The sequence below is a fragment of the Oncorhynchus nerka genome, linkage group LG22 (genome assembly GCF_034236695.1).
Source record: "Oncorhynchus nerka isolate Pitt River linkage group LG22, Oner_Uvic_2.0, whole genome shotgun sequence".
Classification (NCBI taxonomy): domain Eukaryota; kingdom Metazoa; phylum Chordata; class Actinopteri; order Salmoniformes; family Salmonidae; genus Oncorhynchus; species Oncorhynchus nerka.
Window position 1 is genome coordinate 37,576,996 of NC_088417.1, and position 17,181 is coordinate 37,594,176.

At 44.6% G+C, this 17,181-nt stretch overlaps 1 protein-coding gene across 1 annotated transcript in view; it reads left to right on the forward strand.

Annotated features, from left to right (window-relative positions):
• LOC115105135 (receptor-type tyrosine-protein phosphatase N2-like) overlaps window positions 1-17,181 on the forward strand; it is a 240,064-nt gene that overhangs the window by 68,333 nt on the left and 154,550 nt on the right. The window contains exons 4-7 of the mRNA XM_065006804.1: window positions 12,251-12,495; window positions 13,397-13,841; window positions 14,083-14,346; window positions 16,293-16,333. Of these exons, the coding sequence (XP_064862876.1) occupies window positions 12,251-12,495; window positions 13,397-13,841; window positions 14,083-14,346; window positions 16,293-16,333 (995 nt within the window). The remainder of the gene's footprint in view (window positions 1-12,250; window positions 12,496-13,396; window positions 13,842-14,082; window positions 14,347-16,292; window positions 16,334-17,181) is intronic.

A 17,181-nucleotide genomic window follows, 5' to 3' on the forward strand; every position in this document is an offset into this window, starting at 1 on the left:
GAGCATGCACTGACCAACTGCCAAGTGTTTTCACTGACATTTTCAACCTGTTCCTGACTGACTCTGTAATAACATGTTTCAAACAGACCACAATAGTTCCTGTGCCCAAGAACACTAAGGTAACCTACCTAAATGACTACCGACCCATTGCACTCACGTCTGTAGCCATGAAGTGCTTTGAAAGGCTGATCATGGCTCACATCAACACCATTACCCCAGAAACCCTAGACCCACTCCAATTTGCATAAAGCCCCAACAGCTCCACAGATGATGCAATCTCTATTGCACTCCACACTGCTCTTTCCAACCTGGAGAAAAGGAACACCTATGTGAGAATGCTATTCATTGACTACAGCTCAGCGTTCAACACCATAATGCCCTCAAAGCTCATCACTAAGCTAAGGACCCTGGGACTAAACACCTTCCTCTGCAACTTGATCCTGGACTTCATTACGGGGTAGGTAACAACACATCCGCAATGCTGATCGTCAACACGGGGTTCCCTCAGGGGTGCGTGCTTGGTCCCCTCCTGTACTCCCTGTTCACTCACGACTGCATGGCCAGGCACAACTCCAACACCATTAAGTTTGCCGATGACACAACAGTGGTAGACTTGATCACCGACAACAATGAGACAGCCTTTTGGGGGGAGGTCAGAGACCTGGCCATGTGATGCCAGGATAACAACCTCTTCCTCAATGTGATCAAGACAAACAAGATGATTGTGGACTACAGGAAAAGGAGGACAGAGCATGCCCCCATTCTCATCGACGGGGCTGTAGTGGAGCAGGTTGAGAGCTTCATGTTCCTTGGTGTCCACATCATCAACTATCATGGTTCAAACTCCCCAAGGTAGTCACAAAGTGGGTGTGACAAAGCATATTTCCCCTCAGGAGACTTAAAAGATTTGGCATGGGTCCTCAGATCCTCAAAGGTTCTACAGCTGCACCATCGAGAGCATCCTGACGGGTTGCATCACTGCCTGGTATGGCAACTGTTGGCCTCCGACCGCAAGGCACTACAGAGGGTAGTGTGTATGGCCCAGTACAGTCCTGCCATTCAGGACTTCTATACCAGGCGGTGTCAGAGGAAGGCCCTAACAATTGTCAAAGACTCCAGCCACCCTAGTGATAGACATTTCTCTCCCACCACACGCCAAGCGGTACCGGAATGCCATGTCTAGGTCCAAAAGGCTTTTTAACAGCTTCTACCCCCAAGCCATGAGACTCCTGAACAGCTAATCAAGTGGCTACCCAGACTATTTGCATTGCCCCCCCTCTTTTACGCTGCTGTTACTCTCTGTTCATTATCTTTGCATCAAATACATCAACTAACCTATGCCCCTGCACATTGACTCTGTACCAGTACCCCTGTATATAGCCTCGCTACTTCTACTTTTAGTTATTAGTTTATTTTTATTTTGTACTGATCTAATTTTTAATTTACACTTATTTTTCTTAAAACTGCATTGTTGGTAAGTAAGCATTTCACTGTAAGTTCTACTACACCTGTTGTATTCGGCGCATGTGACAAATAACATTTGATTTGATTCATCCTTTTTGGGTCTAATTACTTCACCAAGTAAGATACTAAGGAAATATATTATTGTAAGGAAAATATTATTTTACGCAATACCATGAGTATTTCATAAGGCCTTATTTTGAGGGCCTAGTTTCACCCTAATGCAGGGACTGGAAAATCACATGTATCACTTCAAACCAAAGTCACGCCCATCATTTTCATATTTCCCAGCATGCCCTACTGCTGGTATATATATATATATATATATATATATATATATATGTATGTATGTATGTATATATATATGTATGTATGTATGTATGTATGTATGTATGTATGTATGTATGTATGTATGTATGTGTGTGTGTGTGTGTGTGTGTGTGTGTGTGTGTGTGTGTGTGTGTGTGTGTGTGTGTATATACATACTGTTTGTATGTGTGTATATATATGTAGTACCAGTCAATAGTTGGCCACCCGTGAGAGGAAGTGTTGTATTAGTTTAAGTGGTCTATGGAAGAGGTATATCATAATCACTTACAAGAAGCATAGCCATCATGATGCTAAATGTATACCTGGTTAAATAAAGGTGAAATAAAAAATATAATAATGTGTTGTCTTTCTGTGACTTCAAGGTAGCAAGCCATTGTCGTACTCTTTTAGCATCTTAACTAAATTGTCCTAGAGTAAAGCAGTGGCTGGAAATTCATTGTTTACAGGCTGTATCAGGCCTGTAGTCACATTGTTCTGACTTGTAAAGTGCTGTGTAATTTGAATTTAGGTGGAGTGGGGTTATCAGTCATTTTGTAGTTTTAATCACCTGCAATCTGCATTAAGAATGATGGCCAAGGTTGGGAAGACTCAGATTTTAGCATCTAAACTAGAACAACCATTTCAGTAATGTGTGCAATAAATCCAAGTAACATGTTGGATTAAACATGTATGTCATTTATGTTTGCACAGCATAAGATTAATCAATCAATACACAAACATAGGTATTGAAACAAACAATTCAAAAAATCTTACCTGCAATATAGTGTGCAAGGAAATATTATAATAATGGGTGTGGTTTTGGTTCATAGTAATGTGTATGAGTGCCAGACCCCTGTAGGGTAAAACTAGACCTTAAAATAAGACCTTGTGAAATACTGAACATAGGGTATTGTGTTAACATTCTGTGTTGAATTAACACAGGATAATTTTCTATGTACAAACATTATAGCAAAAATAAATAAAAATCTATATGGAACTTAACTGTGGAAAATAATGGTGTCTTGTTGTGGCACATTAAATCAAATAAGACGCCGTAAAAGATGATCAAAGTGGACACATTTTTATTAACTTTCTGGCACAATTGTTTTATTCTATTCAACTCTTATCATCTCAATTAAATTGTTTGAAACTTGTTGAATTATTAATTGAACATCAGTTGATGGACACATTTTTTAATAATCTATCACACTTCTTTACTTCTGTTTTTTAATACCACAGCTGTTGCCACTGAGACTTGAAGGAGCAATCTGGGATTCAAACAACAACAAAACAACAATTCATTTAGAAAACCAAAAATGTATGCAAAAGCTCTTCCACACACAGAGTGTGTGTTGCAGACGGCCCAGTACATCACTGGGGCCGAGCTCCCTGCCATCCAGGACCTTTTTTATTTATTGTATTTTATTTAACCTTTATTTAACTAGGCAAGTCAGTTAAGAACAAATTCTTATTTACAATGACGGCCTACCAAAAGGCAAACGGCCTCCTGGGGAACAGGGGCCTGGGATTAACAATAAAAAATAAATACAATATAAATATAGGACAAAACACACATCACAACAAGAGAGGCAACACAACACTACATAAAGAGAGACCTAAGACAACAACATAGCAAGGCAGCAACACATGACAACACAGCATGGTTGCAACACAGCATGGTTGCAACACAACATAACAACAACATGGTATGAACACAACATGGTAGCAGCACAAAACATGGTACAAACATTATTGTGCACAGACAACAGCACAAAAGGCAAGAAGGTAGAGACAGCAATACATCACACAAAGCAGCCACAACTGCCAGCAAGTGTCCATGATTGAGTCTTTGAATGAAGAGATTGAGATAAAACTGTCCAGTTTGAGTGTTTGTTGCAGCTTGTTCCAGTTGCTAGCTGCAGCGAACTGAAAAGACAAGCGACCCATGGATGTGTGTGCTTTGGGGACCTTTAACAGAATGTGACTGGCAGAATGGGTGTTGTATGTGGAGGATGAGGGCTGCAGTAGATATCTCAGATAGGGGGGAGTGAGGCCTAAGAGGGTTATATAAATAAACATCAACCAGTGGGTCTTGCAACAGGTGACCAGTTTACAGAGGAGTATAGAGTGCAGTGATGTGTCCTATAAGGAGCATTGGCTTAGTTTGGCAGATGGGGTGAAAAAGGAGAGGAGCAATTACAATAGAGGAAACCAAGTCTAGATTTAACTTTATCCTGCAGCTTTGATATGTGCTGAGAGAAAGACAGTGTGCTGTCCTGCTACACTCCCAAGTACTTGTATGAGGAGACCTCAAGCTCTAAACTCTCAGAGGTAGTAATAACACTTGTGGGAGGAGGGGCATTCTTCTTACCAAACCACATGACCTTTGTTTTGGAGGTGTTCAGAACGAGGTTAAGGGTAAAGAAAGCTTGTTGGACCCTAAGAAAACTTTGTTGTAGAGCATTTAACACAAACTCCGGGGAGAGGCCAGCTGAGTATAAGACTGTATCATCAGCATATAAATGGATGAGAGAGCTTCCTACTGCCTGAGCTATGTTGTTGACGTAAATTGAGAAGAGTGTGGGGGCTAGGATCGAGCCTTGGGGTACTCCCTTGGTGACAGTCAGTGGCTGAGACAGCAGATTTTCTGACTTTATACACTTCACTCTTTGAGAGAGGTAGTTAGCAAACCAGCCCAAAGACCCCTCAGAAACACCAATACTCCTTAGCCAGCCCACAAGAATGGAATGGTCTACCATATCAAAAGCTTTGGCCAAGTCAATAGAAATAGCAGCGCAACATTGCTTAGAGTCAAGTACAATGGTGACATCATCGAGGACCTTTAAGGTTGCAGTGATACATCCATAACCTGAACGGAAACCAGATTGCATACCCAAGAGGATACTATAGACATCAAGAAAGCCAGTCAGTTGATTATGGACTATTATTGATTATTGAAGTTTTGCCAACACTTTTGATAAACAGGGCAAAATAGAAATAGGCCTATAACAGTTAGGATCAGCTTTATCTCCCCCTTTATTTAAAGGACGAACCGTGGCTGCCTTCCAAGCAATGGGAACCTCCCCAGAAAGGAGAGACAGGCTTAGTGATGATAGTGGCAGCAACCTTAAAGAAGAAAGGGTCTAAACCATCTGACCCAGATGTTTTTTGGGGGTTCAAGGAGTTCAAGGAGTTCCTTTAGCACCGCGGACTCAATGACTGCCTGCAGGGAGAAACTTTGTAGCGGGGCAGGGGAAAAAGAGGGAGAAGCGCCGTAACACCAGGCGGTGTCTAAGGAAAACCCAGACTATTGCCAAAGACCTCAGCCACATATGCCATTGTCTGTTCTCTGTGCCAGGCAAGTAGTACCGGAGCATCAGGAGCATCAGGTCTCGGCTATCCAGACTATCTCTAGTGACTCTAGTGACATTACTTCCGGGCTGGAGCGAGCGGTCGCATTCGCACTTCGGTCCGCAGGTAGTATACATTTCATTACATTTCACTATAGCACAACGGTTTGATTTGTCTAATCTTAGCAATTTCTTCTTAGCTAGCTACATAGCCGTCTTTGTATCAAAGATAATTGCGTAATTATCGTATTTCGTCGTCCTAACGTAGTCTACACTGCTATCTGCCCAGCAGCTAGCCAGCTAGCTAACGTCCACCGTCTACCGAATAGCAGCACTGTAAAAACTATTACACTCAACTGAACGACTTGATTAGTGTAGTGTTAGCTAGCTACATAGTTGTCTTTGCTGTCTTCGTATCCAAGATAATTGTGTAGTTTAGAGTATGTAGTCTTAGAGTGATTATCTTAATTTACCGAGGTTAGCTAGCCAGCTATTTGTCGTCCTTAACGTAGGAGACACTGCTAGCTAGCCAACAGCTAGCCAACGTCTACCGAATAGAACTTCCTCACTCAACAACCCGGTCGCATTCTTCGCTCCACAGGTAGTATCACATTTTCATTTCATTTCATTACAGTACAACGGTTTGATTTGTTTGATCGTAGCTAGCTACATAGCTAGCTACATAGCCGTCTTTGTATCAAAGATAATTGTGTAGTCTAGAGCGATTTTCTAGGTTAGCTAGCCAGCTATTGTCGTTCTTTTAACGCAACGTAACGTAATCAACACTGCTAGCTAGCCAGCTAGCCCCGAATAGCAGCACTGTAGAAACTATCACACTCAACGGAACGACTTGATTAGTGTAGTGTCAACAACGCAGCCACTGCCAGCTAGCCTACAAAGTCAACAACGCAGCCACTGCCAGCTAGCCTACTTCAGCAGTACTGTATCATTTAATCATTTTAGTCAATAAGATTCTTGCTACGTAAGCTTAACTTTCTGAACATTCGAGACGTGTAGTCCACTTGTCATTCCAATCTCCTTTGCATTAGCGTAGCCTCTTCTGTAGCCTGTCAACTATGTGTCTGTCTATCCCTGTTCTCTCCTCTCTGCACAGACCATACAAACGCTCCACACCGCGTGGCCGCTGCCACCCTAATCTGGTGGTCCCAGCGCACGACCCACGTGGAGTTCCAGGTCTCCGGTAGCCTCTGGAACTGCCGATCTGCGGCCAACAAGGCAGAGTTCATCTCAGCCTGTGCCTCCCTCCAGTCCCTCGACTTCTTGGCACTGACGGAAACATGGATCACCACAGATAACACTGCTACTCCTACTGCTCTCTCTTCGTCCGCCCACGTGTTCTCGCACACCCCGAGAGCTTCTGGTCAGCGGGGTGGTGGCACCGGGATCCTCATCTCTCCCAAGTGGTCATTCTCTCTTTCTCCCCTTACCCATCTGTCTATCGCATCCTTTGAATTCCATGCTGTCACAGTTACCAGCCCTTTCAAGCTTAACATCCTTATCATTTATCGCCCTCCAGGTTCGCTCGGAGAGTTCATCAATGAGCTTGATGCCTTGATAAGCTCCTTTCCTGAGGACGGCTCACCTCTCACAGTTCTGGGCGACTTTAACCTCCCCACGTCTACCTTTGACTCATTCCTCTCTGCCTCCTTCTTTCCACTCCTCTCCTCTTTTGACCTCACCCTCTCACCTTCCCCCTACTCACAAGGCAGGCAATACGCTCGACCTCATCTTTACTAGATGCTGTTCTTCCACTAACCTCATTGCAACTCCCCTCCAAGTCTCCGACCACTACCTTGTATCCTTTTCCCTCTCGCTCTCATCCAACACTTCCCACACTGCCCCTACTCGGATGGTATCGCGCCGTCCCAACCTTCGCTCTCTCTCCCCGCTACTCTCTCCTCTTCCATCCTATCATCTCTTCCCTCTGCTCAAACCTTCTCCAACATATCTCCTGATTCTGCCTCCTCAACCCTCCTCTCCTCCCTTTCTGCATCCTTTGACTCTCTATGTCCCCTATCCTCCAGGCCGGCTCGGTCCTCCCCTCCCGCTCCGTGGCTCGACGACTCATTGCGAGCTCACAGAACAGGGCTCCGGGCAGCCGAGCGGAAATGGAGGAAAACTCGCCTCCCTGCGGACCTGGCATCCTTTCACTCCCTCCTCTCTACATTTTCCTCTTCTGTCTCTGCTGCTAAAGCCACTTTCTACCACTCTAAATTCCAAGCATCTGCCTCTAACCCTAGGAAGCTCTTTGCCACCTTCTCCTCCCTCCTGAATCCTCCTCCCCCTCCCCCTCCTCCCTCTCTGCAGATGACTTCGTCAACCATTTTGAAAAGAAGGTCGACGACATCCGATCCTCGTTTGCTAAGTCAAACGACACCGCTGGTTCTGCTCACACTGCCCTACCCTGTGCTCTGACCTCTTTCTCCCCTCTCTCTCCAGATGAAATCTCGCGTCTTGTGACGGCCGGCCGCCCAACAACCTGCCCGCTTGACCCTATCCCCTCCTCTCTTCTCCAGACCATTTCCGGAGACCTTCTCCCTTACCTCACCTCGCTCATCAACTCATCCCTGACCGCTGGCTACGTCCCTTCCGTCTTCAAGAGAGCGAGAGTTGCACCCCTTCTGAAAAAACCTACACTCGATCCCTCCGATGTCAACAACTACAGACCAGTATCCCTTCTTTCTTTTCTCTCCAAAACTCTTGAACGTGCCGTCCTTGGCCAGCTCTCCCGCTATCTCTCTCAGAATGACCTTCTTGATCCAAATCAGTCAGGTTTCAAGACTAGTCATTCAACTGAGACTGCTCTTCTCTGTATCACGGAGGCGCTCCGCACTGCTAAAGCTAACTCTCTCTCCTCTGCTCTCATCCTTCTAGACCTATCGGCTGCCTTCGATACTGTGAACCATCAGATCCTCCTCTCCACCCTCTCCGAGTTGGGCATCTCCGGCGCGGCTCACGCTTGGATTGCGTCCTACCTGACAGGTCGCTCCTACCAGGTGGCGTGGCGAGAATCTGTCTCCTCACCACTCGCTCTCACCACTGGCGTCCCCCAGGGCTCTGTTCTAGGCCCTCTCCTATTCTCGCTATACACCAAGTCTCTTGGCTCTCTCATAACCTCACATGGTCTCTCCTATCATTGCTATGCAGACGACACACAATTAATCTTCTCCTTTCCCCCTTCTGATGACCAGGTGGCGAATCGCATCTCTGCATGTCTGGCAGACATATCAGTGTGGATGACGGATCACCACCTCAAGCTGAACCTCGGCAAGACGGAGCTGCTCTTCCTCCCGGGGAAGGACTGCCCGTTCCATGATCTCGCCATCACGGTTGACAACTCCATTGTGTCCTCCTCCCAGAGCGCTAAGAACCTTGGCGTGATCCTGGACAACACCCTGTCGTTCTCAACTAACATCAAGGCGGTGGCCCGTTCCTGTAGGTTCATGCTCTACAACATCTGCAGAGTACGACCCTGCCTCACACAGGAAGCGGTGCAGGTCCTAATCTAGGCACTTGTCATCTCCCGTCTGGATTACTGCAACTCGCTGTTGGCTGGGCTCCCTGCCTGTGCCATTAAACCCCTACAACTCATCCAGAACGCCGCAGCCCGTCTGGTGTTCAACCTTCCCAAGTTCTCTCACGTCACCCCGCTCCTCCGCTCCCTCCACTGGCTTCCAGTTGAAGCTCGCATCCGCTACAAGACCATGGTGCTTGCCTACGGAGCTGTGAGGGGAACGGCACCTCAGTACCTCCAGGCTCTGATCAGGCCCTACACCCAAACAAGGGCACTGCGTTCATCCACCTCTGGCCTGCTCGCCTCCCTACCACTGAGGAAGTACAGTTCCCGCTCAGCCCAGTCAAAACTGTTCGCTGCTCTGGCCCCCCAATGGTGGAACAAACTCCCTCACGACGCCAGGACAGCGGAGTCAATCACCACCTTCCGGAGGCACCTGAAACCCCACCTCTTTAAGGAATACCTAGGATAGGATAAAGTAATACTTCTCACCCCCCCTTAAAAGATTTAGATGCACTATTGTAAAGTGGCTGTTCCACTGGATGTCATAAGGTGAACGCACCAATTTGTAAGTCGCTCTGGATAAGAGCGTCTGCTAAATGACTTAAATGTAAATGTAATGACTCTACCTGCACTGGCTATATGCACACTCACAGTTCTCTATCCATACACTTACACTGACACACACATGCACTCACATACACCCGAAATACACACACACAGACGCCCACAGGCACACACACACAGCAGATACTTCTTTTGACTTTTAGTATTATATATCCTGTTGACTAGTCACTTCACCCCTGCCTATGCGTACACTATTCGCCTACCTCCTCATGCCTTTTGCACACAATGTATATAGACTCCCTTTTTTTTCTACTGTGTTATTGACTTGTTAATCATTTACTCCATGTGTAACTCTGTGTTGTCTGTTCACACTGCTATGCTTTATCTTGGCCAGGTCGCAGTTGCAAATGAGAACTTGTTCTCAACTAGCCTACCTGGTTAAATAAAGGTGAAGTAAAAAATAAAATACAAAAAAAACATCTACCTTGATCACCACATATCCCTGCACATTGCAATGGTTATGGTTCTCCTTGTATATAGCTTCATTCCTGTGTGTTTTATTTATATTATTTTCTTATTTAACTCTTATTTAACTTATTTAGCTTGTAAGTAAACATTTCACTGTGATAAATACAATTTGATTAGATTTTTATGTGTTGTGATGGGGCTGACGGTCGGATTACTTTCCACAACCCTGGACACTATACGCTCTACGGTCTAGTCAGGGGTATCATGGGATACATCAGTGGCAGATCGACATTGTTCCAAAACCTCATCTAGTGGTCATGAATAGAGATGAGCATTATAACATACCAGTCGTGTTATGGATGACAGGCCAGGCTAATGAAGTCATATTGTATGTAGACACTTTTGGTTAAACATTCCTGTCCTGGCTGGTTGCTAGCCTATTGCTCTCCTCTACCTGTCCATCATTCACAAATTCCATTAGTCTCTTTGTCTCTCAGAAATAGGACCTCTACGAAGGCTAAGTTTGTAGGAGAGAATATCTGAAATACTTGCGAAATATCATGGATTCTATGGTCTATGGATAAGACCCATACATTCCAATAACGAGTCTTTTCGTTAACTTAAAGGGCAAGTCCACCACTTTCCACCCTCATTTGTGTTATCTACAACACAGACCATTGTCTTTATACTGTATGTGAAAACAGCGCATTTCGACGTTGTGTAGGAAAACATATCAAGTTAAGTTCTACCTGACGACATCAAAAGTGAAAACATTTTAAAAACAGTGATTTTCAAACACTATCAGATTCGTGGTAATGTTGGGAGCAAGAAAACACCCTCTCTCTGGCTAGAAACGCTTTGCAGGTTTTGAAAATCACAGAGAAGCGTTTTTTCCGGACCATTCTTCTTATCTTTTTAACCACAGGTCATAGAAATGCTCCGTTTTCACATACCTAGACACTGGTATTGTGCTCCAGATAATGAATATGAGGTTGAAAAGTTGTGTTATTGTCCTTTAACTTTGTCAATGCTATTAGAATAACAGTAAAACTGCGTTCCATGTCTGACCCATGCAGATGGACACTGCACTGCATTGTTATATTATCAGGGGTATTTTTGTGGGCTTTTCTGCAGTGGAATGCAGCCGTCCCTGTCGGCTCTTTGGGAATGAGGCCAGGCGGCCATGTTGTTTTGGGTCTCTTCTTGCCCGGGTAGCTCCATCTGGCCTTGGCAGCGCTATGTTGTGCCCCTGCCCGGGAGCCTTGCATTCTGAGTATGTGTTGGCAATTAGTGGAGATGTTGGCGTTGCATTTGGCTGCAGTGTGACATTCTCACAGGGCTTGTTGACTTGCTGCGAGGGTGCCATGTATCGCTTTTCCTCAGGTTCACTGCAATCGGAATTCAAGAGAGGCCACCGCCAGATAACTCCACGCTACAGTGTTCACTGATTGCATGACCCTCTGTTTTGTTGATGTCTCAGGTTCTCAATGTTTTCCAATATAATTGTTTTAGTGTTTACTTTTATAATGAGGCACACAAAGCCAACCTTGAACATCAAACTGTAAGATGCTAGGGTCACACTTTGTTTGGTTAGTCCCATATAGATGATCTACAGAGGGTCATACTATCAACAATCTGTTGATAAGCAAATGCTTGCTAATGTTACGGTTATGTTTAAAATAAGGGTAAGAGTTAAGGTTAGGATAAGGTTTGGGCTAGAGTTAGGGTCAGTGAATAGTTAGTTGAAATGTTGACTTCTACAAACCATCTACTAACCACCTACAAACCATCTCCTTGGGACTCAATTAACGAATCAATCAATCAGTGTACATGCACAAACATAGATATTGTAACACAACAGAAAACAGAAAACAATCACCCACGAAACACAATAGAAAACAGGCTCCCTAAATATGGTTCTCAATCAGGGACAATGATTGACAGTTGCCTCTGATTGAGAACCATACCAGGCCAAACACAGAAATAGCAAATCATAGAAAAACTAACATAGACAACCCACCCAACTCACGCCCTGACCATACTAAAACAAAGACATAACAAAATAACTAAGGTCAGAAAGTGACACCTTATGAAATACATATGATATTGTGTTATAAAATTGCATAAATTATGAAAACACATTCATTTAGGATCTCACTTGGTGAAGTCCATGGTGTCATGGGTGGTAACTCAATTTACTCGAAAGGCAAGTCACTCTGTGAAATATTTGAATAAGGCTTTACACTAAGCAGAGTGTTAATTTAACACTGTTCCGGTGTGTCTATGGGTCCACAGACTCTACAGTGTTGATTTAGCACTCTCTTTTAATTTGCTGTGGATTAACACGGGAGAATGTACGTTGGTATTCTTGTACAAACAGAGTGGTAACTTGGGTTGTATACACTAGACGCAAAATGGAAGAAAACAGACAGAAACGAGGAGGGACTTGTCCAATAGGAAACACTCATTTTCGTTTTACCATTGCAAAATGTTTTGCTATGTGTGCACTAATGAATATGACCATGGTTTAACATCAATTCACTCGACTCCATCTCTCTAGGGTTGACATGGCAGGATGCTACCACCCAGCAGGTGATCTCCAGAGAGCTTTCCAAGATACGCAAGGTTCCTATCCGAAGGCCGGAACCCCCTTCTGCCTCTCTGACACTCTATGGTGGAGCCAGGAAGCTCAAGACTGGAAAGGGAGAGCTTGGCGTCCAGAAGTACCTGCAAGAGCTTGGTCTCCTTCCCCAGTCTGTTGGCACTGCTCGCCAGGGGCCCCAGCGAGAGAGCCCCCTCACCAAGGTAATGTCCCTATAGAGAAGCCATTCCATGGGAGGGGAATGGTTCCAAACCACCTGTGTTTCGTAGCTATAGGGGACCATGGAGAGAGAGGCCCCGACCTTGGTAAACCAGGGGGTCCATGTCCTTTTTTGGGGCCCCATGTTTTCATCTTCTTTCTGTCCTAATGAGTAAGAGGAAGAAACCATCTTGGCAGAAGTTAGCTATGTTGTCTCTGCACTGCTTTCATTTCCTGTTTCTCCTCTTTACAATCCTGCTGAGAATGTATGATGCCCATTTAGAAAGGGGGTCCCATCACTTCTTGACTATATATATATATATATTCATGGCAGAACCCCAGGGGTTGCCCCGCTACCCAGCCAACCCAAAAGCTGCCTGGCTACTTCCCATTCACGTATTACCGTAGCGATGATGGTGTCCAGAGTTGAGGAGTTCAGAACCCTCCTTCATAACGAGGTGGGGTTCTTTGTTGCATTGTGGGATAGAGCATGACAAACTTGGTTAGCATGAAAGGCGGAGGCCCATCCTGCTGGGTTAATGCCATTAGGGTCTCCCAATACTACCAAGCTAGGGAGAATCACATTATCTCTGGGGACAGAACAACACAAAGTAGGAAGATTGCATACACACTGATTTCCAGAGCCTAGGGGTCTAACACCTTATCCTTGTGTTAATTGTGTCAATGTATCTATGTTAATGCTTGTATTTCTTTTGAATCGACTGCTTTAATTCAGTAGTTTCTAGGTTGGTTTATGAGAAGCTAGTGGTGCTCTGTTTGATGGGGGAGATGTGTTTTGAAAATCTGTTCTGAAAATGCACAAAATGGCTATTGAGTGACACTATTTCCTTTAGAATTTCCATATGCAATTGCCAAGGGCAGTTGATAAACATGGTTGTGTTACAGAATGAAGACTTCCAGCCCAAGAAGGGAAAGTCTACATTCTATCGTCTACAGTCTGCAGAACCACCCCAGGGGGGTAAGGTCTTCACAAAGGGGGCCGTGGGGAGCTGGAGACCCCCAGTGGAGACAGCCTACTCCAGCCAGGAGCCTGGGAGTGCCAGGGGAAGTGCCAAGGGGTTGACTGCCCAGCTGGAGCGCTACCTGGCTGGGGCAGCACACACCCAGAGCCGCCCTTTACAAGGGGCAGTGGTGGGATCAGTGGTGGGACCCAAGGGGAAGCTCCACTATGTCAGCTATGTCAGCCCTGTACGCTCTGGTGATCAGGTGGAACCCCAGACACGACTTGGTGGCAGTGGCTCCAAACCTCCAAGGCCCAACATAGACAGGCTTCTCTTCAAGGCTGCTTCCAACCATCAGGTGCCCAAGGAACAGCTCAGTACAGTGGATGGTAAGGTCTTCTTTTTTCCACAATAATTTGTGTTTGCACTGTCTTGTGTGCTTCTGTGGACTTCAGATTAATTTGTAGTGGATCCACACTCACAAAAAAAGAGAATTTTAAAGATGTATTGTATGATATTTTATTCATTTCGAGGCAGTCGTGCTTCTGTGAATATCAAAGCTACTGGACAGTTATAGTGGATCTCACATTAACCTTTCTCTGTGTTCCTCCTTTCTACCCTCTCCCTCAGAACGGTTCATCCAGAACGTGGTCAACCAGCTGGGGAGGCAGAGAGTGAACATGGACGGTTTGATGGGTAAAGACCTGAACCAGCTGGCAGACATCATCTCTGAGGCCCTGCATGTGGTGGATGGGGAGGGGCCCGGGGCTAGAGCTAAGCCCAGGGTCATGGCACCCATACGGGACAGGCAGATGAAGAGAGAGCCCTTACCTTCCAAGGACCAGGATGAGGAGGACCAAGACGTCATGTTGGGGCAAGATGCAAGGCTTCAAGGTATGAATGAATGAATGAATGAATGAATGAATACTTTCCTGCCCCATTGTTTGCCAACATTCCTGGGGTACATACATTATAATAATACATCACAAGACATACCACACTTCACTTATATGCAATATACACTGAATGTGGAAACATTAAGGACACTTTCCTAATATTGAGTTGCACCGCACACTTTGTCCTCAGAATAGACTCAATTCATCGTGGCATGGACTCTACAAGGTGTCAAAAGCATTCCACAGGGATGCTGGCCCGTGTTGACTCCAATGCTTCCCACAGTTGTGTCAAGATGTTTGGATGTCATTGGGTGGTAGACCATTCTTGACACGCAGGAAACGGTTGAGCGTGAAAAACCCAGCAGCGTTGCAGTTCTTAATACAAAACCGGCACCTACTACCATACCCTGTTCAAAGGCACTTAAATATTTTATCTCACCCATTCACCCTGTCTTAAGGCTTAAAAATCCTCCTTTAAGATGCTGAGAAGCCTCCCCTGCATCGACACTGACTGAAGTGGATTTAACAAGTGACATCTATAAGGGATCATAGCTTTCACCTGGATTCACCTATGTCATGGAAAGACCAGGTGTCCTTAATGCTTTGTACGCTCAGTGTACATCAAATCAAATCAAAGTTTATTTGTCACGTGCGCCTAATACAACAACCTTACAGTGAAATGCTTACTTACAAGGCCTAACCAACAGTGCCATTTTTAAGTAAAAAATAGGTATTAGATAAATAAATAAATAAATAAAAATAAAAAAACAGTAAAATGACAGTGAAAATAACCGTATTGAGACTATATACAGGTGGTACCGGTACAGAGTCAATGTGCGGGGGCACCATTTAGTCAGGCTAATTGAGGTAATATTCAACATGTTGGTATAGTTAAAGTGACTATGCCTAGATGATAAACAGAGAGTAGCAGCAATGTAAAAGAGGGGTTGGTGGGGGGATCACAATGCTAATAGTCCGGGTAGTCATTTGATTACCTGTTCAAGAGTCTTATGGCTTGGGGGTTGAGAAGCCGTTTGGTCCTAGACTTGGCACTCCGGTACCGCTTGCCGTGCGGTAGCAGAGAGAACAGTCTATGACTAGGGTGAAATTTGGTTCTGTGGCTGGAGTCTTTGACAATTTTTAGGGCCGTCTTCAAACACTGCCTGGTGTAGAGGTCCTGGATGGCAGGCAGTTTAGCCCCAGTGATGTACTGGGCCGTACGCACTACCCTCTGTCGTACCTTGCGGTCGGAGGCCGAGCAGTTGCCGTACCAGGCAGTGATGCAACCCGTCAGGATGCTCTCGATGTTGCAGCTGTAGAACCTTTTGAGGATCTCAGGATCCATGTCAAATGTTTTCAGTCTCCTGGAGGGGAATACATTTTGTCGTGCCCTCTTCACGACTGTCTTGGTGTGTATATCACAGCACATATTTCACAAGTCATGGTCAGATTATCCTAGGCAATCCAGAATGAAAATCTCGCACCAACTATTCAATTTGGTTCTGGGGGAGAGACTAGAACGAGGAGCTGAAGCAGGATGGTTGCTCCACTTCCCTCTCTCTGCAAGTTCCAGTCGAGTCTTTGAGCCAAATGTCCATTCCCCTTCCAAAATTTGAAAGATGTGGACACCTGCTAAGTGGTGATTCGAACAAATGACCAGTAGCTAAAAACCAACTCACTGGAAAAATTGTCAACAGATGTTAAGATGCAGTACCATTTATGTTACGTGGACTGTGCACAAGAGTCAACAGACAGACATAAAGGTCCGCTTGCATTTATCACCAGGGTGAAAGTAAAGTAAAACCTATGTGAAAAAGTTTTGGATTGTTTGGTTATTAGCCGTAAGGCCTTTACTTTAGCAAGTTTAATTGTCCACTGTTTTGTGGAAAACAATGGGAATTTGTATTTTATCTTGTGAATGTTTTCGGATTCTGATTTTTACAGGGCAACCAATGGAGGATGCAGACTCTGAGCCAGACGACAAGGTAGGCCTAATCCACGTCATGTTTTTAGCAACCACTTCTTCAATTGCCACTCATTGATGAAAGGCCTATATAAAACTCTAATGAAAGACATTTTTGAAGGTAAATTACCACCTTCAACCGAAGGAATATCAATCTGTTCACTATGATTTCAAAGAGATTCTTATAAATAAATAAATATCCGTCTGCGGATGTTTAAGGTTTGTAAAACGTGTTTTCTCTCCTATCTGTTTCATATTAAATATTTGCTCGCGTAAACTTTAAAATAACCCTTCTTTAAACTTTTTTAGAAACAGTAGTATAGCAGTACTGGTACAAATCATTGAAGTTAGTGTTTGCGTAGACATTTCAGTCAGCATTTTGAAACCATTGTATCTGTTGAACAGAATGATGTCGACAAAGGAAGGAAAAGAAGAGAGTTCACGTTGAACCTTCAATGAATTACTTCTTTAAAGCCCCAGCCTTGCTGGAAACACATGATTTTCTCATGGAACAAAAACCCTTCAATTTAAGAATAGGTTCGCTCTTCTTATAAAGCAAAACCTTTGCAGTAAAATAGATAGCACACGGTTTAAATGGAGTGCTTTGTAACACCAAAACGAGTGGCAACTGAGCTTCAGCCAACTTGAAGGAGACGGAAACTTAACTTGGCTGGAATATTGGATGCACATCATCCTGAGATGTTCTGAAACATTACATGGTGAGTGGTAGCACCGCGAAATCAAGTGATGTGCAACATTATGCCAGGGACTGGGAGCACTAAAAGAAAAGGTTGAAAACACTATTTTTGTTTTTTCGAGTCCTGTTTAGTGCAGAATTAGATGCCTTCTCTAAAGGTGACGTTCGTTTCC